Source organism: Harpia harpyja, chromosome 23, assembly GCF_026419915.1.
Source record: "Harpia harpyja isolate bHarHar1 chromosome 23, bHarHar1 primary haplotype, whole genome shotgun sequence".
NCBI lineage: Eukaryota > Metazoa > Chordata > Aves > Accipitriformes > Accipitridae > Harpia > Harpia harpyja.
The window spans coordinates 15,451,967-15,479,537 of record NC_068962.1 but is presented as its reverse complement, the minus strand read 5'-3'; the positions used below and the strand labels follow the sequence as shown (position 1 = coordinate 15,479,537).

Genomic DNA, 27,571 nt, shown 5'->3' with positions numbered 1-27,571 from the left:
AAAATAAAAATAAAAATAATCCCAGGCTTAGAGCTGGCATACTTTTTCTGAAACCCTTTGGTATTAGGCAAGGCTACTACAGAGCAGCTGGCCTGAGGGCAGCGTAGTAGCGTACTGGTGCAACCAAGGACAATATTTGCATCCATTTATATTCATGTCACAGCGTGGATTCTTAATAGCCTTCCTGCCAAACCTTGCTCAATAGTCCATTTGGAGAACCTATGGATCAACTTCATTTTTAAAAGTTTGATGTCGCACTCTGCAGTGGGAAAGTGATTGAAAAAGGTGGCCAGAGGAACATGCTAGTTCCCGTATTTATTTTTCTATTCTTTCTGCACCTTCTTGTCTGCTGTATCATCAGGTTCAGCTGTCGGCTCCAAAACTGTCATATATTGTTCTACCTAATTGCCTATTACAGAATAAAAATATAACTATTGTTTTATGGCACTCGGGCACCGAAGAGCTTGTTCTGTTGTGTTGCCACGGTGGGCAACGCTGGGTAATAACCACATTTTATGTGCAAAATAAGTGTATTTTCTCGGAGTGACTGCTTTTCTGCAGACCTCCTTTGAAGAGGGCACTTCTTCGGGCAGTCTTTCAAAGGTCAATACATTCCCGTTGAAGGCAATTCCGACGTAAAACATTTTGACAGCTCTCATCTCGCTTACTTATGAAAGAGGGTGGCTCTGCCCCCGCTGTGCAGATGTTGGATTTGGGGCTGGCCAGAGCAGAACGCTTAACCCCTCACCCCCCAAAAGTCATGTTGAGGCGGAATAACTCCCGTTATTTCCCTTCTCGGTTAACAAGGTGAAACCAGCAGCCGCTCCCTCCCTCCCAGCTATTTAATTTCTTTTAATTTCAGGTCTGACTCTACACATACACATAGAGCCCTCGCAGATTTTGGCACATGGGGGGGTACTGAGCGTGATTTTGGGGGTTGCTATCCCATGTTGGTTTAAGGGGGGGTGGGGGGCGCCCAAAGGGCGTGTTGCGGCCCCCCCCCGCCCCCCCACCCCCCCAAAATATTGCACCTTGCCCAATACCCGCTATTAATCCGGACTAGCCCTCCCCACAGCAAATCTCCCAGGCTAGATAATCCCCTTGCAAGCTGTCCCTTCCAACCCCCCCTCCCCAGAGGGACCTGAATTAGGTCACCCGAGTTGCCATTTGCATTTTTTTTAATTTTTTTTTTTTTTTAGGGGGGGGATGCTCGCTCATATCCCCCCCCCATCCCCGGAGGAGGCGGGGAAGGGAGGCGGGGAAGCTTTAGCCGATGGCAGCGACTCCCCGGCGGCGAATGCCAGCGGCAGCCGGGCGATGGCGAGGAGCCGGGCGATTTCCGAATACACCGAGGCTGAAGATAAGAGCATGCGGTTGGGTTTTCTCCTTATCGCCGCCGGGTTGTTCTCCCTCTTGGGTTTGGGTTGTTGCTGGTTACGGCCGGCCTTGCAGGAGCGGGGGGGGGGCAGCTCCGCTAATTGCACCGTGCTGGCGGTGCGGCAGCTCGGGGAACGGTTTTTTTGTACCTTCTCCTGCGGGACAGCCTGCCGAGGGACAGCCCGCTACCCCTGCCTCCAGGTCCTGGTCCGTACCTCCCGCTCCTCAGCCCCCGCTCTGCTCCATGAGGACGAACGACAGCTCCGCACGAACCCGAAGGTGAGATCCCCCCCGCTCCCCAAATGGGGGGTTGGTCCCGCAGGGCAAAGCCTCACCCCCCCCCATCCCACCACCCCCGGGTGCTGGGTGCCGTTTCATCCCCTCCCGCCTTTGGGGTCCGCGTCCCCGCAACCGCCCTCCGCGAGGGTTTCTCCGTGGGCGAAGTGGCGGAGCATCCCTCCCAAATGCCCCGGTGCTGTTACTCAGCAAAAAGTGTGTATATATAGTATATACATACAAATACCATACATGGTATGTCTGCATATACGTATGGCATGTAGACATACGATGTGTGTATACATACAGCATATATATACACACACACTATACGCAGCGTAGCACAAGACTATATCTATAGTACAACATTATATACATACACGCACGCTACATGTATATATTTTTTCCCAAAGAACCCCAGCCCTAGATTATCCTTCCCGCAGCCCCGGCACACCCCGCTGCTGCTCCCCGCTCTGCCCCGCCGGCAGCCCCGGGATGCCGGTGGGAAACCGGGGAGAAACTCCTGCTGCCGGTGAGGAGGTCTGTCCGCCCCAACGGTGACCGATGATGTCCTTGCGCTGCCCGTCCCGGAGGGCGAGGGGCTTCCCAGAGCAGCTCCCCGAAGTACAAGGAGGAATTTTAATGGAGATGCTGCTGCCGGGGCTGCTGGGGAGAGGGCTGCGCTGAAACAGAAGTTTCCTCGGTGCTGTTTTCATTCTTAAACTTCTCCATCCCCCGCATGAAAACGGACCGAACGGAAGCGTCTTTAAAGTTGCATCTTCTAGCAAAGTAGGAGAGTCTGAAGGCAATGTGTGACTTGTGCTTTTTTTCTTTCTTTAAAGGCAGTTATTCTGCTTTGTCCTTTTTCTTTTCACGCTGGCTAAAGACCGTCTTGCCAGTATGCTGCCTGTGTGGAGGCGATTTTCTTAAGCAGCTTCCAGAAAATAAAAAATGTGGCAGAATCCCCCACACCCCCCCTCCCTGAAGGAACCTGAAATTGGGAGTGTATTTGGAGAAGCAAATTCCAGCTCAGCGCCCGAGATGTGGCTGTAGCGCGGTGCCAAGGACCATGCTAAGCAGGATGCAGGGCTCTGCGTGCAGGGGCTGGGGAGCAGACTTGCGTGTCCAGTTTTGGGATGCGCAGCCTCGCATCTCCGCAGTCATAGTTACACCGGTGTGGATCTGTCCCTTGGAAGGTGGATTAAGTTGCACGCTTGGGGTTTAGGGGTCGCTTTTTTCTCTGTGGCAGCTTGTGGGCTCGGAAGGGTGGTAGGGACAAAAATCAGCAGAGCAAGAAGTAAAGCGGTAAGTCTGACAGGATTTGGATTAAATTGTTGGCACCGCTCAGAAACGATGGGCGATGAAGCTGCAGTGCTGGACGGTGCCTGACAGCGAAGTGGACAAAACGTTGGCCTGTGAGGGAGCTTTGCAAACTTCACCTTTCCCTGGGAGCGCCGCTGCCAGGCTCCCCGTGGAGAGGGCCGTGGTTACGGAGAGGAGCACCCTGAGCACCCAGCTGTCCAAGCACCAGGAGTTCCCCTAAACCTCTCTCCATCTTCAGATGGGCTGGGGGTAGTTGGTAAAATGCTCTTTTGACGTGGGGTGAAGATGCTGCGTTGCTGCAGAGGTTGCAGCGTGGCTGTCCCTGAGCGTGGCCCGACGGCCCTGCTGTCGCCGTCTCCAGCAGGGATGGGAACTGGGAACTGGGAACTGGGAGCTGGGTGCTGGGTGGTGAGCCATGCCACCAGCACGCCTGGGCTCAGCAGCTCTCACAGCATCCTCAGTTTCAGCAGAGGCTTTCAAACTGGCCTGCGACCGCAATGTCTCTCTGAGTACTCGGAGTGGTTTCTTTTGGTTTTTTTTTTTCCTTGATCCCCTCTTCTCCCGCCTTTCTGGAAGTCTGGTGGGAAAAGGAGGATTGCAATTTCTGCAGGGAGGCACCCAGACCTTCAGAAGCGATGGCTGTAAATGTCACTCAGGAGCCTGATTTTATTTAACAATTTATAAGGAAACTGAGGGCTGTGTGTTGGCAGCACGTTGTGCTTGCGTGCTCTTACCCATTTTCTCTAGCTTGCACCTTGCATCTCTAGGTGTGGGCTGTTTACCCTGGGATATTGGTTGCTGAGGACTGAATCTGATTTATCAGATGAGACCAAGCAGAAAGGATGCATTTTTTGATGTGTCTGCATTCTCTGGTAGTAACTGAATTTAACTAAGTGGAAAACAACATAGAAAAAAAAATGCGCTCTGATTATTTTCCTTACCTTAAGCACCTTACGTAAAACCAATACAAAATAAGATGAAAAGTTGTTTAGGTCTTATTAGGAAAACATACGCTTTTAAAGGAATGAAGTATGTATAGCTGTCACTGGTTTTCCCTTTTTTCCCCAAGTTTAATGTCTGTGTAGCTGAGCAGTTATATTCTCCTTTTAATTTTTGTCCTAAAGTCTCACCATCTTTAAAAGCTTTCAGGATTTTATGCTGAAATAGATTAGCTGTACCAACAGAGTAGGAATCTGCTGGATTTAATACTTGGGATCCAGTATGTCTTTATGAATGAACACTTAAGAAGCCATTAACCCTTCCCATTTCCATCACCTTCTTGCAGCATGCTCACTTGTGTTCATGCAATTAGACATACAACATGCTAATCAGTTCCAACTAACTAGAAGGAAAAAAGAAATGGACCAGTTTTGTTTTGAACAGTCTTTAAATTTTACATTCTGTTCAACTGCTTCTCTGTGTGGGGTAGCGATTCTTCCTGGTAAATCAATAGTGCAGAAAAGGCATAGTTCAGGTTCCTTACAACACACAACAACACTGAATCAGCTGGCAGCTTCACTCCACCCCCAAAATCCCCAGTGTATCGGACTAAAAATATTCTACTTTCCGTAGTAGAGTGGGCTGGCGTATAAACATATGGGCAGCTACGAATCGGTCTGTTCTAGCGAGGTCTAGCTGCAGGAAAAAGAAATCTTTTTTTTTTCTCTCTCTTGCTTCCTAAGATAATCACACCATTGTCCAGCCCAGGATTCATTTTAGCTCTTAAAAGATTATATAGCTGGGTCAGAGTTAATCCAGAAACGTATATATAAAGCACCAGGCACGATTACATTCGTGTTCAGTCCGAGTGATTTGTGGATTTCTTTTTTTTCTTTTCTTTTTTTTTTTCTTTAACTGTTGTCTTAGAGGAAGAAATTTCAGCAGAGTGACGGTAGCCTTTCTTCAGCTGCCTTGATAGCAATAATAATCTCTGAGATAAGGCTTAAGGGGGATTAATTCTAAAGTCAATTTGTCGCTATCGTTCTGGCCGAGTGCGTTGGCGGCGCATCGAGCCAGCGCAGGGGCCAGGCTGGAGATTTGGTTGGGTACAATGACAGGAGAGTATGTCACCTGCTAAAAGATCTGCTTTCTGGCTTTTTAGACTGTTCCCTTTCTATGCTTAAAGTTAAGCGTAGGGCCGGAAGAACTTGCCCACCGTTTTGTTGAAGAAACTTTTAGGGGAGTGACTGGTGAGCCTGATGTTTGCCGCTGCGCAGCGGGACCCGGTTCTGCCCGTCCCCGTCCCCGGGCAGGGGTGCAGAGCAGGCAGCCGCTGCTCCTTGCCTGCGCTCCGCATCCGTGCGTGCTCCTGCCGCGCTTCTTTCTGTAACCGCTCAGCCTGAGGAGATGATATACAGCTATCTTGTCTGTGCACTTGTAAACAGAATTGGTTTTGGGTTTTGGACTCTCTTAAATATGACCCACGACAGAGAAGGTTTAATACCAAAATATGCCCAACCCTACAATAATTTTGGGAGAGTCTGGTGCATCTGGTGACACATCAGATCTGTGTTCGGGCTGGTGCCTGTGACGGGCAAACTCTGCAGATGCTGTCTAGCGATTCCTCTGGAAGCAGCCCCAGGTGCCGCAGACAAACCCCACCGCCCTCCCGTCTCGCCTGGGGCGACCCTCGCTGCCTCGAGCCTCTGTGGGGGCTTGTGGGTTTGGTGACTCCCGGGGGGTTTCTCTGTGCTGACGGATGCAGGCGAGACCCAGACGTGACGCTCAGCTCCAGCTGGGAGGGGGGCATTTTTTTGTACTAAAGGAGCGAGTCCCCCCGCTCATCTCTTGCCACAGCGGGATGGTTGGGGCAGCGCTTCCTCCCTTCGGGGCCATGAAGATAACCCAGTCATGTGCAGGGATGCTCACACACAAAGTTAGGAGAAGCTCATACGCTGCTTGGTTGGTGGATTGACCCTGGCTGGATGCCCCAGGTGCCCACCAAAGCCACTCTATCCCTCCCCTCCTCAGCTGGACAGGGGAGAGAAAATATAAGAAAAAGCTCATGATTCAAGATAAGGACAGGGAGAGATCACTCACCGATTACTGTCATGGGCAAAACAGACCCAACTTGGGGAAAAATTAATTTAATCTATTACCAGTCAAATCAAAGTAGGATAATGAGAAATAAAACCAAATCTTAAAACACCTTCCACCCACCCTTCCCTTCTTCCCAGGCTCAACTCCACTCCCGATTTTCTCTCCCTCCTCCCCCCAGCAGTGCAGGTGGATGGGGAATGGGGGCTGGGGTCGGTTCCTCACACCTTGTCTCTGCCGCTCCTTCCTCCTCAGGGGGAGGACTCCTCACTCTTCCCCTGCTCCAGCGTGGGGTCCATCCCATGGGAGACAGTTCTCCATGAACTTCTCCAATGTGGGTCCTTCTCGCAGGCTGCATTTCTTCACAAACTGCTCCAGCGTGGGTCCTTCCCATGGGCTGCAGTCCTTCAGGCACAGCCTGCTCCAGTGCGGGTCCCCCGTGGCGTCACAAGTCCTGCCAGAAAACCTGCTCCAGCGTGGGCTCCTCTCTCCACAGGACCACCTGTCCTGCCAGGAGCCTGCTCCAGCACGGACTTCTCACGGGGTCACAGTCTCCTTCGCGCATCCCCCTGCTCCGGCGTGGGGTCCTCCCCGGGCTGCAGGTGGAGATCTGCTCCACTGTGGACCTCCATGGACTGCAGGGGGACAGCCTGCCTCACCGTGGTCTTCCCCACGGGCTGCAGGGGAATCTCTGCTCCGGCGCCTGGAGCATCTCCTCCCCTCCTGCACTGACCTGGGGGTCTGCAGGGCTGTTTCTCTCACGTGTTCTCGCTCCTCTCTCCAGCTGCAGGTGCACAGGGTTTTTTTCCCCCTCTTCTTAAATACGTTGTCCCAGAGGCACTACCACCGCTGCTGATGGGCTCGGCCTTGGCCAGTGACGGGTCTGTCCTGGAGCCGGCTGGCATGGGCTCTGTCAGATGTGGGGGAAGCTTCTAGCAGCTTCTCTCAGAAGCCACCCCTGTAGCCCCCTCCACTACCAAAACTTTGCCATGCAAACTCAATACGCTTGGACATCGGGAGCCAGAAATTGTTGGCTTTAGTGGTGCATAGTACTTTTGCAATGATACTTATCTAGAGCGTCCTTTCCACTCCTTTCTTTCATCACAAGCTTCCCAACCTGGGCGGCACACGATGCGGGGGCTCTCTGCCACGTCAAGCAAATGGTACGTGCTGTGTGCTGTAGTTCACCAGCAGCCAGGAGGATGGTCCTCGAGAAGTTGCTTGGAGACTGAGGCTGGAGAGTTGCTTCTTAGTGCCATCGGTTTGTCTTCTGATGGGCTGACTTGCTTCTACTTTGGGCCCTTACGTCTGTTTGCATTTGAGACTTTCTTGGTCTCATCTTCTAGACAGTGTCTTCCAGGTTTGAGAGAGCTTCCCTCAGAACCTACCAAGTCTGGCTTCTTTTTCATAAAAATGTGGCTGAATTAGGCAAGAATTAGTCTTTGAAAAGCATGAAATGCAACCTGGAAGCTGAACCGTGGTCAAGAGTTCACACCTCTGTCCCTTCTCCATGCTCTGGAAGAATACCTGCTCTGGTGAAGTGTTCAGAAGGACCAGGAATCTTCCCAGGCATCTGCAGAGACACCAGAGTGGGAGCATCCAGCAGCAAACACAGTTACAAATCTTAGAAAACCTTGGTGGAAAGGTATATCAGCTGCTTGCCTGACATTTTTACTGAATTGAATCCCGAGTCATCTATCCAAACACTGGCTTTGATTGAAGGGGGAATATTATTAGCCTGATACTGATTTTGAGCTGTGTAATTGAGACTGTATTTGAATTACATAATAATTTTATCGTTGCTATGACATAGCGTAGGAGGTGCAATTACGGCACCGTGTACCAATAGATCTGCTGAAAAGGCCTCCGCTCCATTAGATTTATTCTGAATGTCTAATCTTAAGTCTATTCTCCAACTCCATTGTAACTTGTTAGAGAAAAAAAGGTGAAAGAAACATAGAGCGGGACTCTTCCACTGAAAATGGATGTTGCTGTGCGAGCTGCAGTTGAGCACAAGGCGTCCTAGCTTGCTTTCAAACACTCGGCGTTTGTTTATGTTTTGATGGTAGGATTTCATGCCGTGTCTTGTGGAGGAGGACTGTGGAATTAACCTTTCAGAAACTGCCTGTTGCCAAAGCGGGAGGTCGTTTCAGGTTCATCCACCAACTCATGGCAGCGAAAGTTGCCAGGTTATGATTCCCTTTTATCCGCCTGCTGACTGTGCTTTGGAGGGTGGTACAGCTGATCAAGCAAAGTCCCCAAGAAGCGTACTTGGGAGGCTGAGAAAAGAGAGATCCACCACCTACATGGATCAGAAGGGGCCAAAATGAACATCAGGTTGGTGGGAACTCTGCCGGCATCCCAGGGAGGCAAACAAGCTCCGGCGTTTGTGCAGCAGGCGGTAAGCCCACACTGGAGTGGGACCTTGGGCGTTCACTGTGGCTCAAGGCCTTCATCGTGTTGAGGAGATGTTTCAGCGTGACCCTTGAGATTCCTATGATGAGGATTTTGCCTTGGGCGGGGACCACTCCTCTCTTCGAGGCTGTTAATCCTCGACAGGCTCAAGCAGTGAGGTCTCATAGATTTATGGCAAGCCCCTGGGTGTCTCCTTTGTGTTTTCCACATGAAGATAAAGAAGAAGAGAAGGAAATGAATCCAGCCGGTTTTCTGTGAGCTGCCGTTGGGATTACTTGTGTGAAGAGTGGTGTGAAGTTTGGGTTATGGAGAGCACATTCACTGTTGTCCCCAACTTCCAGCTGTCCCTCCCGTAGGTACCGGCGGTACTCCCGTGCACTGTCTTGCCTTGGCATGGGCAAAGACAGACGTGTTGATCGGGGAAGCTGTCTGTGGGCCCCTTTACATCTTCCAAACCAAGCAAAATCCCTGCCCTGAAAAACTCCATTTTTAATAGCTTCATACTGAGCTAAAAGCATGGGGACTGATGTCAAAAATTTTGAAGCCCTCTGTGACGGAGCTGTTCTTGGAGACTGCTACAGCTTGCTACTTTTCCGTTCAGATGGACATCTCTCGGGAAAAAGAGATCTCTGCAGTTGTTTCTAAGCCTGAAACTCAGGATGGAGACAAACAATGGTTCACCAGGTTGTGAACTTTGTGAAGGATTCAACTAATATTTGGGGGAAGTGGAAGGTCTCTGAAGGACCTGGAGAAAGTTTGGCCAGCAGAAGACTGGTGAGGCGGTCACACTTTGATAGCAGGGGACAGGAGTAGCTCAGCCACAAGGAATAAACATTTCAGAGGAGAGAGAGAAGCTGCGTACTGGAGCTGGTGCCACAGACAAAGGAGTTTTCGAGATCACTGAGGAAATTTAGGCAGAGGAATGTCTATTGGTACCTAGTTGTTTTGCCTGGTCCTGCATTTTGTGTGCTGGCTAACTAGGGGCTGGTTTGGGGGGCTCTGAGTAAAGCCTGTTTACTTCTGCTCTCTTGTGTCCCTGTATTGCAAGAGCGTACCTAAAAGTTGGGGGCTTGGGGAAGAGCAGGGTGTAGATTACAGTCAGACGCAGGCAGTGGGTGTCCAACAGGTGGGATGTCGTACCGTTCCCACAGCAGGACCCGCAAGGCTTCACGAAGAAAAACACCCGAGTGGGGAGGGTTGGGAGTGCCGGACCCTGGGCTGAGCAGGGAGCACCAGGAGGGGCCCAGGTGGGACGGAGCGGCACGTTGGTGGCTGTCGGGGGGACAGAGCAGAACCAGCATTGCCCTCGGGTATCTTCGTCCCAAATCTGCTGACTCCGTCCAGCTGCTGCACGGATGTGTTTGTGCACTGGGAGCGTGGAGGAAAGAGGAGTGTGGTTGATGCTTCCAAAGTACACAACCAAACCAAAACCATTGCCGGCCAAGGAATATTATCTAAGATGGAAATAATTGCGTATGATAAATCCTGCATTCTGGTTTCTGAAGCAGAGCGGTGTTGCTGCTCGTTTCTGTCCTTCGTCGTCAGCAGTGGAACAATCCTTGTCTAGGGTCATCTGACCAGGGATCTAAAGGGAGCTCTGGGCTGTGGCAACCAGATGTGGGCCCATGTGAAAAAGGGGGCCCATGTGAAAATAGGGGCGCTTGCACATGAAAAAGGCGAGTTTCAGCTTGGAAGCAACAAGCAAGACCTTGCAGATTCTTCCAGTCTGAAGCACGGAAGCTACAGGCAGCAATTGTAAGTGCTGACAGAAGCGGTCAGGTTTTACATGATCAGGCCAATAAAATCCTGAGATTTCTCCCATCCCCCTGGAATGGCAAAGATCCAAGCTGTTGTACGGTGGAGACGGACGTGTAGGTCTGTACAGCTTGGGTATAGCGTGCAGCTGGGGGCACGGTAGACCCCTGTGGAACCTCCCCGGGTGGGAAGGGAGAGGAAGCGCTCACTAGGCACAGTGAGTCACGGTGATCTTTATTTTTGGGTTAGCAAGGTTATCTCTCTCCTTGTTGTTATTGCCTTCAGGATACTGTGAAGAAACTCATGTTGTGAACATATGTGGGAATCCCTTTAGGGGCTTCCCGCACCCTGCACCTCCTGCTTCCTCATCCTACCGAAGTAGGAGGCTTTTTAGCTACCTGCAGAGTCTCTGTTTTCTGCTTGCAACTCCCAATTTTAAAGGAATTAAAAATCTGTGTGTGCACCTGGAGCCTTGCTGTCTGTGCATCCTCCAGGGTGAAAAGCCTTTATGTTATCCTAGGATCAGTTAAGCTGTGTTACTCAGTTTGGTTCAACATCTCCTGTAACGATCTCCCGTACGGCTGCCTGGTAACAATAGGAGGGATTGTGCTTGGACACTGAGATCCGGATACCGCCAGCCTTGGATTCAGTGGGCTACTTGTTTTTTCGTGTTTAATTCCCCGTGGCTAGGAGGGAAGGGTGCTGTATCAAAGGCGAGACTTGCAAACAAGGTATGTGCGTTACGTGTGACCCCGAGTGGAGCCTCGGAAAGCCCGGTCCCAAGTGCACCGAGCTGGGGGAGGACTCGCCCTTGATCTCTTTGGGCTTTGAAGCAGATGTCTGAGGGTGAGATCTGCAGATAGCTCAGCTGCACGCTCAACTCTTGTTGACTTCTATACAGCAGAAGCAGATGCTGAACCTTTCCACCGAAGTGGGGCTTTGAACTTTCTGTGCTTGTTTCCCCGTGTTGTAACAGTGGAAGAATACCTGTCTTTTGCCAACGGATATCAGCCAGATATCAGATATCACACCATCTGGGAACGCTTGCTGGAATATTTTGGTTATTAACATGGTGCTAAACAAAACTTGTGATTACATGCCTCACTGAAAATAGGAAGTAATTCAAGTCCAATCCATGCAGCTGGCTAAGAATACATCAAAATGAAACGATCATTTTTCCATTCATCATGCAAAAACCCAAGGTGTTATGTGGCAGGTTGGTTTGATAATGGAACAAAACATGATAAAGCCTTTATTTTATTTCTGAATGCTGGCATCTTCTTTTCCAGTACCTGCACGGAGTAACTAGCAATTACAGCAAAGTATGGCCAACTTTTCTTTTTTGTTTCTTTGGAGCTTGTACTTACTATTCTTTGTCCGTTTCAGTCACACTGGTATTATGAGGAAAATGCAGAGAAAGTGATGCCCTGCGTTCTCGAGCACAGAAGTAACTCTGTTTTGCAATGTGTGTTGGCAGTGTTCGTACATCCCTCCCTGCGCAAGAGACGATCAGGAGAACTCTGAGAACGTCACGTACAAGCAGAAATACTGGAAAGAGAAAGTGGGTTCGCAACCATTTACATGCTATTTTAACCAGCACTTGAGGTGAGTAATCTATATTTGCATAGGCAGAAGTGCTTATGCATCTGTTTAACAGCTGTTGATTGGTTCTGTTTGAAAATACATATAAATGCATGCATATGTATATACACCTCCCCCCATGTAGTGATGTGGTTTCTCACACAGAGTTTAGTGCAGAACTTTTTGCAAGACAGCTCTACTGATGAAAAGCTACATAGAAAGAGGAGAAGCGGTTTTACCTCTTGAAGTAAAAATATAAAACTCTGAGGAGTGTTTCCCCTAAAACATGTCATTTTATGGCAAAAAGCATCTTGGCTTTTAACACTTAGATAGCAAATTTCTGGCTTGGATATTAATGTTCCTGCCCTCCATGGAAGAGAAATCCTACTGTGTTCATGAGGGGCTGGAAGAAAAGGGGAGATCAGTAAATAGTACAAACCAACTCAGGAATTGTGTTCATAGAGGATTAACAAATCAGATACATGTAATAAATGTTCACAGAACTGCCAGTTTTCATACATGCTTGCAGAGTAGAAAGCTGTCACTTAAAGCGTCTCCTCTTCTTTCTCAATTCTTACTTTTACTACCGACATCAGCGTGACTTATGTGTGTATAAGGATGACGTGTGGTTTCCTTCCTCCAGTAAATGGGAAGAGGAGGGAGTCCTTTTGCCTGTTTCTGATGATGATGATGATGTGCCGGGAAATAAAAGGTGATGTGGCAGCAGCAACTTGCTGTTACCGCAGCGTGCAGGCTCGCTGGGAGGACTTGGGCGAACAGCAATGATTGGGATGATAGGTCCATGTAGACAGGGAGGTGGAAAGAGAATATTTAAAATTTCCAGATCAGCCAATGTTTTATGGGGTTTAGACTCCAATTCTGGGTGCATATGACACTTGCTTAATTTGATCAGCATGAGTACTTTTGGTACAGCTGGGGTTACTGTTCTTGGTTGCTAAGTTAAGCACTTAAATAAATATCTGCCATATCAGGGACTAAAGGAGGAGGTTGGTCCTACTCCACCAGCACCTGGAAGATAAGCAGACGAGGGAGACCTAGGTGGGAAGAGCTCGGTGCTTGCTGGTGCAATTCAGGGCTCAGTGTGGGAGCGTTGGCATCAGATGTTTAAGTTTATTAAGACGCACAGGAGGAAAATGGATGCCAGTGTGTGCAAGGACCTTGAAGGCACCAGGTTGCTGGAGCAGGGTGGCAGGCAGAGAGACGCCCAGCTCTTCTGTGGGTGGCCCGCTGCGTGCCTTGGGGGCTTCAGGTTTGTCCTGGGCTGGCTGTGATTGTTGTCCCCTCCCAGGAGAGACCACAGACCCAGTCGGCGTGCCCAGGATGACAGTCCGTTGTCCCTGGTTAACTCTTTGCAGAGGGAAACCACCGATGCTTTGTAGCACAAACTAGTTGTTTCTTATAGTGGGGAAAGAAGCACTTTCTACAGGGTGCGGAGGTTAAAACTTAGGGCACCCGGTGCGGTGACATCAGGCCTGGCAGAGACCTTCTTGGGAGCTGCTTTGGTTCACGAAGTGCCAATGCTTGGGTCTGCAAACCGGGAGCCGAGTGATGATTTTGGCTTCTCTGGGCAGGGAGGTGCTGCCGAGACCTGGGACCTGCCGCAGCCACTGCCTGAGTGAGCAGGAGAGTTAGAAACATGGGATCTTCTGCAGAAGATGTCATGGCTAGGATTCACCTGAGCTGGTGTGGACAGGATGCTTTTATAGTCAGTGGAAAGAAATAGGAGCCTTTCATCTTACCCCCAAATAAATGCCTAATATAGGCCGGCTGCCCAGAGATGTTTATTTCTCTCCCGTAAAGGAGCCGAGGGTGATCTGCTCGGGTGCAGGCACCCAGATGGTAGGTGTCCAGAGCCAGGGGAGCTGGTTCTCACATCACATCTGCAGGTGAAGCAAAGGCAAAATTTTTCTGAGGCTACATACTGCCTAGGGTCTGTCATTTAAGTAGGTTGACACCAAGGAATTGTGCAGCACTCGGGCAAGGTTTTTTCCTTACAGTTGCTGCATCCCATACTGTTAAATGTTCTTGCCAAATGCAACAGCTGCCTTGAAACGCTGCCTTTTGCTGATCATACAACAATTTATGTACAGCAGAAGAGAGGCTTGCTGCCAGAGACATCTGAAGATAGTCTAAGCTGAAATGTGTACACCATCTATTTTCTTCTGGAGATAGGAATGAGCTTTGAGACATAAGTTTTGCTGACTAGGAATGTGCTTGCTTAGGTATACTTTTAGAGCTATGATGACTAAACAGCTTGTGAAGCAGTAAAAAACCATACAAACTGAGGGAAAAATCTGTGCACTTCAAAATAGAAGTGCTCATATTTTCAGTCAGTATTTTTTTAACTGCGTGGATGAGCTAACTCTTCTGTGTCTGTCTGTACCAAACATAGAGACTATAGTGGTAGGTTCCTTAGAGTAGTATTTGCAATATTAATACTCTCTCTTTTGACACAGCAGAATAAAATTCTAGTTAAATATCTAGGCAACTAATGAACATCGTCTCCTCTTCATCGAACTTAGTTTAACCTCATTCTCAGAATTGTTGCTGCATGCAGAGCGCACTGTTAGGTAACACCTCCCTTCAGTTTTGTGGGGCACATTTCAACAGGCTGCTTTGAAAAGAAGAAAGCGATGCCATTCGTACAGCTCAAAGTTATACAAAAGGGGTGAGAAGCAGACAACATGCAAACAAGGGTCACACCAGCATGCCCTTAAAGTGGGAGGTCTGCAGGAATGGGTGGGATGGGGCAGACCCTGTCCCTTTATTTCTTCACCTTCCAGGTCTCATTGACATAGACTCATAGAATCATAGACTGGTTTGTGTTGGAAGAGACCTTAAAGATCACCTAGTTTCAAGCCCCTTGCCACGGGCAGGGACACCTTCCACTAGACCAGGTTGCTCAAAGCCCCGTCCAACCTGGCCTTGAGCACTGCCAGGGATGGGGCAGCCACACCATCAACAAGAACAAAAAGAGAAACCAAGATCTCCATCAGCTCAGACCCCTCAGTCTCATGCCATGCAGAGACAGGCAGAGAAACATACGTCAAGTCATTTCTTATTAGGGACTCATTTATGTGCCATTATTGCTTTTTAACTCTGGGTTTGAACGGTATGGCGAGAACGCTCTGCAGTTCCTTTGCCGCAGCGCGGCAGATGAGCCAGCCAGGCTTTAAACTTTTCTGTGTTTGCTGCAGGATGCCGTACCCAAATCCACCTGAGATTTGAAGAGCAAACACTGTCTAGTGATTAGCAACCACCTGTACAGTGTTGGGGCACCCTGCAGGCCATTTATCTGGGAATAATTATCTGCAGAAGCCAAGGCGCTCAGGTAGTAGAGCTGCTCATTCATAAATGGTGGAACAGAAATCTCGGTTTGCTCTGGTACTTCACAAAGCTTTCTAAATAAATTCCCGCCAGTCAGAAGATGGTGTTGCTATTTTGCATCCTTTCTTTTCCTGTATCATCTGTGGAGCAGTGCTCAGCCCCAGGAGGGAAAGGACTTTACTGTCAGTAAGACATAGCACTGCCCCTGCGTGCAGCCGTCCAGCTGAGGAGCTCTGTGTCTTGCAACAACGGGAAAAAAATACTGATGAGTGCTTGTCACAGGGAAGGGATGTGAATAATTGTGGGCAAAATAAGCGTATGCAGATTGCAAACATCTTTAAATCCACATTGTTCGAATAAAAAAAATATTTGTAAGGTTTCCCCATCCCATGCCCCCGCCTCTGTCAGCTTCCGCTGTGTGACATAAATTGCATGGTGTGGTGCCTAAGTGATGACTGAAATGTTGACGTGCCTGTAACTTTTTGGTCCTACATGACTTTCTGGTAACCCCTGCACTGCAATTTTTCCTATAGTGTTCAGTTGTTGCTCCGAAGGCTCCGCTTTATCCTGTGTCTGTCTGAACTGCTTGGCAGCGCCTAACAGGGCTGTGTTGCATAATGCAACAACTAATCCAGTTACCCCTGGTCAAAGCCCCACGAGGCTCCAGCCCTGAGCTCAAAGTCCTGCTAAAAATAGGTACTGGTCTCACCTTTTAGCAACGAAAACAAAATTCCTCCTTCCTCGTCTGTTCAGTGAAAGGGAAAGGTGTGTTTTCAGAGTTAAGGTAGAGACTTCCTTAGAGCTTTTATTTTAGTTTGCTCATTCTTCTTTCACCCTGGGGCTGCTGCCGGGCAGTGGCGGTGGTGCTGCACAGTGGCTGTCACTGTTTGCAGCAGAACCAGGTCTGGATGCCTGAGCATCGAGTATTCAGGCGTTTTTTCCCCTTTTTGTCCCACTAGGTCTCTCTCTTGCCCCTGCCACTGTTTTTTCCACTGATAACTGGTGTTAGGAGGTTGGGTGCATCGCCTCGAGAGGCTTTGCATTTACTGGGGAGCTAAATGGCAGCATCGCTAGAAATGAGAGATGGTCCATAACTGAGCTTAGGGGGGATATGTGCAACCCCTCTGGTCAACATCTTTGAACTGAAATATTAGATGGAAGTCACAGAGCAAAGATGGGTTTATCAAATGCACTATACTTGCAGGGACAAGGCAAAATCTTTAATTTTGCCTGCTGATTTTCACAGGGAAAAAAACCACATTTCCAGGCATGACATACCTCCTTTGGGTTTGGCATCGCTGCCTCAGCACCAGGGGAGCGATGCTGGGGGGGCTTCCAGCAAAGCCACATCTTCGCTGTGAGAGGGTTTTCCCTGGAGATGGGGATACCTTCCCTTTTCTGTTTCCAAGCCAAACAACAAGCCTTCAGACTCTGGGAACAGGCAGGTCACCTCTACAAAAGTAGCAAGAAAAAGTCAAAACTGCAGTTTCGACACACGCTGACCTTGCCATGCAAAACCAAAACAGTTATGTTACCATGCTTCGGGTGTCCTGATAGCTATTTATTTATCTTCCCGAGGAAAGGGGTTGCTTGCTGTAGAAGTACAGCCCTCTCTTCTCTTCTTTTTGCTGCTTGCCTGTTGAATACATCTTTCTCTCTTCCTCCTGCCACCATCCCCTCGGTTTAATCCAGAGATTTCAGCTAAAATTTTCTGCTCCTTTGCCCTGTCTCTAGTGTTCCTGGGTGGCCGGAGTATTTTCCTGCTGCTGTGTGCTTCTGTTCCATGGGCAGGTGATAACCACCCAAAGGCTCCTTCTCCTGAAGGTCCCACAGGGTGTCTGGTTTCTGACTTTGCTCTCTTGGTGACACTCCCGGTCTGTGCTTGGCAGGACAAGTATCTCTGTGTGCGTATTTCTGATTCAAAAACACGCGGGGCGGCTCTCTTGTATTAATCACTGTGTAAGCCTTGGAGCAAAAGCCAAAGGTTTTTGTGCCAGGACGGATCCAGCTCGCGCTGATCCTTGAGGAGGGGCTGATGCAGCACCCCGGTAACAAGCTCAGCCCCGAGCAGGATGCTGCAGCACGGCTGCGTCCCGCGGGCCAAGCAGGGCTTCTGCAGTCCTGGCTGGGTCCTCTCTACATGCACATTTTGTTCCTTATCCCTCAGGGTTGGTTGCAGGATGGCTTAGGAGTTGTTCCCGGGATGTCCCCAAGCCCTCTGCAGACTGAGGTGTCAGAGGACAGCTGCCCCGCGCACCTCGCCGGTTCCTTCGGGGGCTCGCCAGTGGGGCGGTGGCCGTTCCGCTCTGCCCTAGAATTCATTTTTCTGTGGGAGGTGGAGGATAGCTCTTCCCTGAAACTGATGCTGTCACCTGAGGATAAGAAACAGCCCGGCAGAAGTGAAATCCAGCTGCTGTGGGCTAACCTGTTAATTAATCACTAGTGAGTTTGCTATGTTTAATTCATCTGATTAATTCTGATTCTAACTCCCTTTATCTCCTAATTTTTCCCCGGTCTTTTGTTTTGGACCTTACAGATCTCACATGAAATACCTAATTTTTTTAGCCTGGTACGGATCACCTGAAAACAAACACAAACACATTTATTCTTCAGGTTTTTAGGCAAGCAGCCCCCCAGGCCCTCACTCACGCTGCCCACCATGCCAGTCCCTGGCTGCTGAGCCAGGACTTGCTAGTCTGGCTTTGCAAGCCACCCACCTCGTGCCTCCGTCCCCCTCTTTCCAAGGAGCAAAAGAAAACGTGGGGATGAGCCCAGTTACCTCCTTTTTGCGGGGCACAGCACGTGGGGCCACTGTGACCCCCCCCGAGCCCCCGGGGTTACCTCTGTGCATCTTCTGCGGGGCTGCGGTGGTCCTGCCACAGGGGACGTCTGGCTGCCCGGCCCCCGCTCCTCGGACCGCTCTCGCCGTGGATTTGGAAGTCCAGTATAACCCATGTGCCGCTGGGGTGTTTTTCCCAGTCAGGGGTGTTCTCCTCTGCTTGGATGGTCCTTCTCAGGTCACGTCAGGCAACTCAGCCGCGTGGGCTTTCTGCCGGCACCGGCCCTGGGCTACGGCAGCAGGGTGGTGGGCTCGGGGTTGTGAGGGTGCAGCAGGGCTGATTTTTCCCTCCTCCCCTTGGAAGCTGTTATTTGCCGTTGACTGCAATCTCAGCACCAAAAAGCAGAGGTAAAAGGAGTTATCTTGTAAAGGAAAAAAGCAAACATTTTCTTTTTCAATAACCCCTCTTCAGGTATTTCCCTCCGCTGTCAAAGCTGCGTTTCAGTGGGACCCTCCGCTGCCATTACCCCCTCTAAGCTGTTTTCCAGAGCACTTTCCATAACTGCTGTCAGGTCCGGTGATGGATCTGCAGGGAAGGGCTCCTCAACGGCCGAGCCCAGGCTCCCATCCTCCGTTGCCTCCTCCCGCCGCCCCAGGCTGCCCAGTGCTCTCCCCTGCGCCCTGCGACATCTCCGCGCCGGCCAGCAGATGTGGGAAAGAGGAGCTGGTCCTGATGGGAGAGGGAGGGAATCATACGGACACAAGGAAAGGGCATTATACGCTGCCAAGGTTGATCTCGATACGTTTCCGTGGGCTGTTACAGGCGGATAACCAGGATGCTGCCATTCAGGAGCGTGCAGTCTATCTGCCGGCAGCGCTGTCTGCCTTTATTAGCTTTTCTCATTCACTCCTGGGGTCCAGCAGGGCTTATCTGCACTGGAAAGTTAAGTTGGGCTAAGATAAAGTGCAGCTGAAAGCACAGTAGTTCTTCCAGAATAACCACACAGATCAAACCAAGTAGGAGGAAGGCTCAGATTTGTCCCACCATTTTTTGATGCCAAGAGTCAGTGCCGAGAGGCTACATCCCTTGAGCTCTCCTGTGCGCCGGGTCACCTTCCAGGAGTGCTTCTCCCTCCCCTTGACTAAAGGGCATTTAATGTCTTAAATGTGGTGCCGATAGTCATTTAATGACGTATTTTTGGGGGACCCAGTCATGACTTGATGCGTTGTCCGAAGAGACGCTGTGAGCAGTTGACAGTGAATTGCTGCGCACTTTCTGCCACGTAGGAGTTGCACAGGGACTCTTGCTGTAGCTAAGAATAGCAATAATATCCATCTGAACCCAAACCTCATCCTGAGGCTTCATTAAAGGTCTCTCTAAGTCTTTGACTTTTTTCCAAAAGGGAAACTCTTTTAAATTACTAAGTTGCAAGAGTTACAGTCACACCTATAATGAGTGTTTGGCATCCATGGCTGCTACCTTTGGTGCAGATGTTTTCCAAAATATCTAAGGTTCAGTCAAAAGGCTATCTCGCTCTCTACAGTCACACTTTCTTTTCTTTAACTGAATCCAATTTTCTAGTTTGCTTGCTTGCCCCTTATTTTTGAACACTTTGATTAGTATCCACTTTAAAAAAAACACTTAAAACTCAATGTTGCTTGTAAGCTGAAAGCTGTGAGGATCGAATGCTGCCTACTTATGGCCTCCTTGCCAATTAGCACTCTGTTATTCACAGATGATGATACAGTAAATATGAGGGAAGGAGTATTATACCCGCTGTGAAAGGATTTTTCCGTTCGGGTGCTGTCATTTATATGGCACAGGCTGGTGAGTTTGTGCCCATAAAGTTAATATTATTTTATTCAATTTATGGTCTCCACATGTGCCTGATTATGTGTCTGGAGGATTTGAGTTAAGCAGACTTCACGTGTTCCACTATTGAATACACCTGGGTTTCTTTTGATCATTTTTTATGTTGCTGAGTTTCAACTTTCATATAGCTGAGCCGCTCATAATCAGAATCTTATTCCACTGCTTACTACACAGAGGTGCGCTGTGCCAGCCTTGGGGACTTGCAGGCTGGCACAGTGCAGAGGAACCTCCAGACAGCAATTTTGGGGGAGAGACCCCCAAATGTAAATGCGGGTGCAATTAAATCAGGGATCAGGTGTAGCCTGGCAGTCTGGCTCCACTGGCTCCTTAAGGATGGACAAAACCCTGTAGATTTGCAGGCATCTCCGTTAATTAACTTCTCCATGAAGGAAAAAGAGTTTCTGCTTGTTTCCCCTACCGGGAATGTTTTCTTAGCGCTGCTTTCTGATCAGGACGAAGCTGTTGGCGTAGAGACAGCGCAGTCATTGCACAGGTATCTGTTCCCATGTGCAGCCGCGTTAGGAGAGCTCAATTCCCAGACCCCGGCTGGATGAGCCTGGGTTGCCAGGATTTTAGGCTGTGAGGTTTGTTGCTCCAAGGAGCGTTGGGTAACATTGACAAATCAACATGGGGTGGGAGTGCTCATTGTAAGTGAGGACCAATATGAGTCAAGACTATATATATTTTCCTAATTAGAGAAAGTGCTGTTTCCTTCCTTTGCAGATAGTTTCCCAGCAGACTGAGTGTCTCTGGCTGTAGGTGGGAAAGCAGCAGCGAAGTGCAAATGCCACGAGACTGATTTAATAACTCTTTTAAACTGCAGGGAGAGCAGAAAGAGCCAGAGCTGAGGAAAACCTGCCATCAGATTTCCCAACCAACTTCCCAGACTTGGAAATGGCAGACAGACACCTGAGCTTTCAGACACGTGGCACGGCTGAATTTCCAAGCCTCTTGAGATGCCTCCTCCTTGCTATTCTCTTCCTCTCTCTGTTTCCCTTTGGAAATGCGTAAATCCGTCACAGCCCCAACTGTGACCGTGTTAGATGCTGTTGGCAGAGGCATGGGGGGGGGGGGGGTCAGATCTTCAGGGGAGGCTCCCCAAAGTGCCCCCATAGCAGCGTGCTCAAGTCCACTGAGCAGCCGGTGTTTGCAGTACCAAATTGCAGCTTATTGCTGAGGTAGCCTCTGCTGAGAAGAAGCTGAGTCGAGACCCTCCGGCACCCCGGGGCCAGGCAGAAATCCTCCCGGGGGTAGGTTTTGTGCAGACCCCTGCCTGCCGGTGCGGCTGGGCTAGCCTGGGAGCCCAGCGGTGCAGGGCTGAGGACAGGGACTGGGTCTTCATCCAGACCCAGACCACAGCCAGGGCTTCATCAGGAGCCTCCACGTAGCTCCACGGACATGTCAGGGCTCAAAGCTAAAAGGGAAGCTTTAATTGCACTTTAAACTCTGCGCAGTGTCCGATGCCGTTTGCAGTAGATATGTATAACTGCCGCCTGGTGTTATGTTTTTGCTGGAGCCGTTTTTCAATCCACAGTGTGATATTATATCTCTCACGGCTGTTTGTGATGACCGTGACCCATGGAAGACCTAAAGTACCAATGCTTTTTATATTTTTTTTATCTGAATGAACTTGTTAGCCTGTAAACACTGCAAGTGGAAAGCCCCCGCAGCCTGCCACGAGTGCTGGTGCTAGACGGGCAAACGAAAGCAGTGAATGAAACGGTCCACTTAATCATTTTCTAACACTGTTGCAAATAAAACACCTTTATTGTTTCCATGGCAGATGCTTTCCACTTATGATAAATTGATGACGCCGAGTTGATTTATATTTTCTCCCTCTTCTGTTCCTCCTCTTGGCAGGCCAGATGATGTGATGCTGAAGCGCACCCACGATGAGACCGTCCTCTTGCACTGCTTCCTCTGGCCTCTCGTTACGTTCCTGGTCGGAGTCCTCATCGTGGTCCTGACCATCTGTGCCAAGAGCTTGGCTGTCAGGGCAGAGGCAATAAAAAAGAAGAAGCATTTGTAAACGGCAAGGCTGCTGATGGAAAAGAAAAAGCTGCCAGAAGGTCTCAAGCGGGGCAACTCGACACACCTGCAGCTCTGCGGGGCACCCAGCTGCGCCTCCCACCAGGGTCTCATCTGACGGTGGAGTTGCTCTTTTGCCTCAGGATTATTCTTGGGAGACTGCCCCATGAAATGTCAGCTAGTTGCTTCTTCTGCTATGACAGTGAATAAGTATATTCTACCAAAAAAATCGACACTGCACCAAATACGCTGTGCGCTGTTAGTCCCTGACAGCAGCTACCCGGGTCCTAGCAGTATTGAGAGACAGTTTATCAAGCCCCCTGATGATGCTCATTTCATCTACACAAAGTCCTCTTTACTATTGTTTAATATTAGACATTTAAAATATTTACTTTATGATAGACTGTATTTCCAAAATAATAAAGTTTGGTTGTTTGGGGGGTTTTTTTAACCTTTGTTTTGTTTTTTTTTTTAAAAAGCTTTAAGACAAAAATAACACTGCTGATTTGGGGGTTTTTTTTCACTGTATAGAACTTCATTTTAAAACTCAAACTTTAACTTCTGTCTAGACGAAATCTTTCATCATCACCTGTTCATTGTGAAGAAATGTAGCAATCTCTCAGAAATACTTCTCCAAAAAATGAAACAGTTATTGGAAAAGGTGATTAAATACTGGATCTCATTTTATTGCCTCGGTGGTATTCGGTCCCTACAGTTTTCCTTGTCCCCTCTCAGTTACTCTCTTCACCGAGACGCTCAGGCTGTAAGGAGCAGGGATCTGGACTGGTTTTACATGAATTTACCAGCGATCTCCCCAAACAGCGGCGAGCCCGAGCGCTTGCTGAGGGGACCCTGCGAGCCGTGGTGTCACGCAGGTCACCGGGCTCCGGGTCTGGCCGCAGAAGGACACCGGCCCTTTGTCGGGCCGTGGGTGCTTGCTGCCGAAGCCGCCGTCCCGTTCACGCCGGCCCCGCGCGGGGTCCCTCCGAGGGGATGCTCCAGAAGACGCGAGGCCGGCTGCGCTCGGCATCTCGCCGGGTCGCCTCTCTCTGCTTGTCCCCGCGAATTGCCGCGTACGAAGGGAGAACCGGCCCTCGCCCGCTCGCTCGGCGCGGAGATTTCCGTATGACTGGCAGTTTCCCCCAGCACATCTGAGCCCGGAGCAGGTTCCCATCTCCCGCCCTCGGCCCCGCGGGGCTGCGCACCCCTGGGACCGGCCGTGCGGCTTTGCAGGGCTGGCGCGCAGCGGGGAAGAAAAGCCACGCGGCTCAGGCAGTGAGTCTCTCGGCGTGAGATTACTGGCAAAGCATTTTAATCTACGCTAACGATTCCGCAATTCTAACCATACTGTTCATTGTGCTAATCGCTGATATTCCTAGTATTACGTGTAAATGCCTTGTGTTTCGTTGTGCTTTTAACACATAGGAGAGGTATTTCCCGAGGACGAGGAAAGTGCTAGATTTGAAAGCCCGAAAGGTTTGTTGGCACAAGGCGCGGTGACAAACCTGCTTGTATTGCCCAGGCTCCAGCTCAGATTAATCATATTCTGCATTTAAGAACTGATTTCCCTACGGCTTCTTATTTTGTGAACTAGTGCACGTTGTGGGCGTCGTGGTGCCCAGCGATGAGGGCAGCAGGGCGACTGGAGGTCATTCCCCACTCCCCTGCTTACTTGCTATAAAACTTTCGGAGAGTCCTTTGGTCCCGGTGCACTCCAGGATAGCTATTCCTTCGAAGGAAGTTAAGGAAATCTGTCTGTGGAGGTGGGAACTTGATGCTTCTTGGCTAGTTACTCTCTATGAAAGATCTGGTTAGTGTCGGTTGCACATGTTCCAGCACTTCCAGTTCTGTGGATGAAAAGTGCTGCTTGCATGAAAATTTCCCAATTCTCTGTTTTAAACATCACCCCTTTGGAAGTGCCTGTTGTCAGGCTCACCCAGGTCCCCTCTGTCTCAGCCTGCCAAAAACGATAGCACTGGATATATCGGATGAAGAGCGGTTGTGAGCGCTCAGCCCGTCGGACGAAAGCCGGCCGACTTCTGGAAGTGCTGTCCCGCAAAGGACACGGCGTTTGCTTTCCTCGTGTCTCGCTGCCGTGGCCTCGCTCGCGCCTCTGCGATTCTCATGCCTCACTTGTGAAAACATTGCACACATGCGTCTGGTCGGGGGGGTTGGTTACTATATAATTTTTTTTTTTTTTAATATATATTATTTTTTCACACGCTGCAAATCACAGAAAGCTGCCGCTGTTGGGGTGGTTTGGTTATCTGGGTTAAGGTGGTGGCAAGTTCCCCTCCTCTATTTGCTCTTGGTAGCTTCTTACAGGTAAGGGAAATAACCCTGATTTTCTGCATATATACATCCTTTTGTTTTCCCAAGGGAGAAGGAAATACACGGTGACACAGATTCATCATGGATTTTTAAGCCAGTAGCTTGGAGCTCACAAATCCAGATTAATAAAATCCTCTCTAGCTTTGCTCCAGAAGCTTTTGTAACTGAATTGTGCAGCTGATTCACTGAGCAAAAGGCAAGAAGTGAATTGAGTTGATGCAGCTCACTTGATGGGCCGTCATATCTTTAAATCTGTTAGAAAGGCCTCTGGAAGTAAGTAATGGTTACAAGGATGGTATTAAATCATCTTGCAGAGAGATTAACATCCCAAATTAAACATCTAAATTGGCGTGCAAAGACAGGCAGTAAGTAAGTATCTCCCTGGCTTGGCAGTACGTGATGCTGAGGGGAAAAAAACCCAGACAAAACCTAAAATTCACTCTTCTCTCCCAGTCTGCACCTCGTTGATTTAGAAATGTCTTTCTAATCCCCATACTTGATCGTGGAAGCTGGGGATTTCCTTCTAGTGGATTATTCACTGATTTCCCCCTTGGCTTTGCGGATTTCCAGTTTTTGCGGCGTATTCTCTAAAGTGTATTTGCAGCCAGAGCAGCTCCTTTTTTTTCCAGACCCATCTGGAGAGTTGACTTTTTTTGCATTTTATTCAATACTTATTTGCTATTGCTTTGAGGAATTTTGTTCCGTCATGCTGCCTGCTGCTCCGCTTCAGTAAGACCTGCCTTCTCTTTCATGTAGTGCAATTAAATAATTTTGTTTATACAGTATCTTTCTCTGTCAGCTTCTTAGGCTCATTTTAAAAGTTGAAGTAATAGGAGCATTTTTTGTTGCATTTCTCCTGCTTTGTGTGTTTCTGTGTTGCCAGTAAAAGATGGGATTTCGCAACGCATTAGGAAATTTAGCTATTGAATGAGGCGCTGAATTCAACGCTCGGAGCAGAGGAGGGATGTCACGGGGGTACCCCGGGGTATTTTTAAAGGTCATTACCTGTCATTTCTGGCGTAAACGTAGCCCTTTGGCAGGGGTCCGGCACAGTCTGCTGGATTTGAAGGGCTTTTGCCAGCTGGGCTCGTCGGTAAGCGCTGCAGGATGGGAGCTGGGAGGTGTGGTGGAGAGGTATCGCGGGTCTGAGTTTCCAAACTCGCGCTTCCAAGCGCGTTTGGAAGGATGGGTCCTAGATCGGAGCAAAGACGTCTGCGAGGCGTGAGGGTGCGGAGCTCGGCTCAGCCCGCCCCAGCCCCCCGTGCTGCTGCCCGCAGGGTTTTCCCGGCTGCTCTTCAGCTCCGGGAGCCCTCCGCTCCCGAGCCAGGGCTGCCGTGGCATCCCCCCAGGAGCAGGGATGTCTCCGGAGGGCCATCGGGCATCTCAGCTCATTTCACGCGCTACGGGAAAGGATCCGTCGAGCGTGCGTTATTCCGTCGGAGTCCAGCTGGGAAATGTGAAAGGGGAAACGTTGGTGAATATTTAAAACCCTTTCATAGAAAAGGTATAGGGGTTAAGTAACCTTGAGGAAGCGTCTAATGGAGTTTGCTAGGGGTTTAGGCCTTACTTGAAAAATTAAAACTCTTTTAAATAGGGCAGTCAACACCTGTGTGGGTCTGGTACGATGCCGGGAGAGTGCGGATTGCCTGTTAACAGAAGGAACGTGCTGTGCAAGCATCTTTGCTCAGCATTGCAAATACGGGAGCTGCCTGCCGAACCTGTGTTTCTGCAAACTTTAGCCTAAATGACCAAAAGTATCTTAAAGCCAAGAATAAACATGTGGAAGAGGAGATACCTAGAACAGTGTTTAATAAGAAAAAGAAAAAAAACTCAGGCCATGGCTTGTATTTAGGTAATCAGATGAAAGGAAGCACAGCTGAATTCCGAGTTATGAAGCCTATTGTATCGCGTGAATATTTTCTTGCAGTCCCTGACAGAAATCCCATAGCTGGAGTTATCAAAAAATCAGCTTATTTCTATGTGTGATTTCTCCAAGAATCAAAAGCTGCTTTTTTTTTCCTCAGCATGAAGCAGCTGCTATTCCTCCCTTAACTTTCAATCAGAAACCAACCCCTTCCCTTTCTGGCATCTGAAGAGGTTGCTACACTGATCTGTCAAGCTAACAATCTTTGCCGCAGAAAGCATGAGCGGGAAAACCTCCAAGGGAATATGTGTGCAATTAATCATACTGCCTTGTCAGGTCACAGACCCACCGAATGAATCAACCCCAAAGTTCGGTATTTGAGAGGCTGTGCAATTTTCTTTCTGGTTTGATATGTTAGCACGAATGCCGTCATTACTTGCACGGCGTTTAATTCACAGCTCTTTGGTGGTCTAATGGTTTTAAGTCTCGTAAGCCAAGAAATCGCTTTGCGTGCATTGGATGCATGGGTGGAGGTGCAATAAGAAAAAGAATAGCCCATTAAATTATATAACCGTAATTTGGATATAAAATTTTATTACAAAATATGTTGGCATAGCTGTAATATTATGTACGCACCTACAATGCACAAACAATTTGCAAAGAGCACATGTAGCAGTCAACCTGAAAAAACTCTCCCAGAAATGTAAAGTTACTTAAATCACCTTTGATATAGCATTTAAAAAAAAAAAAACAATCTGCCTGTAATTTAATTTAATGACCTAATGCAGTGTTGAACATTACCTTACATAACGTGACTTTTTCATAACTTTTCAGCTAACATAAATTTTATCTCTTTATTTATTAGCATGCCAATTGCCATTCACTAAAAGCAGTTGGAGAAAATCAACTATCAAGCTCTTTCATATAATTGCTTGTTCAGCAACTGACAGCTATTGATGGTTTCTGGACAAAATACTTCAACTATTTGGACCCCACGCAGCAGGTTCAATTCAAAAAGAGATGCGAGCAGCTAACGTTTTGTTTCAAAAGCCGCCAAGAGCCAACTTTTAGGTCACTTCCATTCCCTTGCTGTGGGATTAGGACAAATCCAGACTTCAGATAAGGAGCAATTTCTGACCATACCTATCAGAGCACGTGCCAATATCAAAGTCCGTGTCTTGGCAATATACGCACGTGGCTGCATTTCGGTTCGATGAATTTCGATGCAAGAATGCAACTTCAATGCGAGAAGCACAGACCCCCTTACACCGAAGGTTTGCGGGGCTGCAACCTGAATTTTGCAGGTCAGCTTGCTTTGAGCAGAGCCACAGCCTTTCTCCATTTGGCAGGAGAGCAGCTTTTCCGTGGCCCCTTTCCCCCCCCTTGCAGCAATCCCGTTCGGCTCGTGGTACCCCCAGGAGAGGGGCAGAGCGGCCACCCCCCTCTCCGCTGCCGTGCCCGCCGAGGTCGGAGAGAGCATCATCTCCGGGATGACATATTTGGGGCTTGCCGGGGGCCTGGATATTGGGAATGCTGCCAGGGTGTGGGGCTGCGGGGGGGGAGAGCACGACCGGAGAGCGCTCCC

The 27,571-nt window shown here is 49.2% G+C and overlaps 1 protein-coding gene across 1 annotated transcript; it reads left to right on the top strand.

Annotated features, from left to right (window-relative positions):
* Positions 1-1,195: 1,195 nt before the first annotated feature.
* Positions 1,196-22,457, top strand: KCNMB4 (potassium calcium-activated channel subfamily M regulatory beta subunit 4). The gene is made up of 3 exons (XM_052774694.1): positions 1,196-1,656; positions 11,660-11,787; positions 21,624-22,457. The coding sequence occupies exons 1-3, from the start codon at positions 1,207-1,209 to the stop codon at positions 21,790-21,792; spliced, it is 747 nt and encodes a 248-aa protein (XP_052630654.1). The 5' UTR covers positions 1,196-1,206; the 3' UTR covers positions 21,793-22,457.
* Positions 22,458-27,571: the final 5,114 nt, after the last annotated feature.

Excerpts from the sequence above, each read along its gene's own strand:
- KCNMB4 (XM_052774694.1), top strand. The coding sequence starts at position 1,207 with ATGCTCGCTCATATCCCCCCCCCATCCCCGGAGGAGGCGGGGAAGGGA. Across the intron at positions 1,657-11,659 it reads AGCTCCGCACGAACCCGAAG|TGTTCGTACATCCCTCCCTG; the intron begins GTGAGATCCCCC and ends GTGTGTTGGCAG. Across the intron at positions 11,788-21,623 it reads TATTTTAACCAGCACTTGAG|GCCAGATGATGTGATGCTGA; the intron begins GTGAGTAATCTA and ends TCCTCTTGGCAG.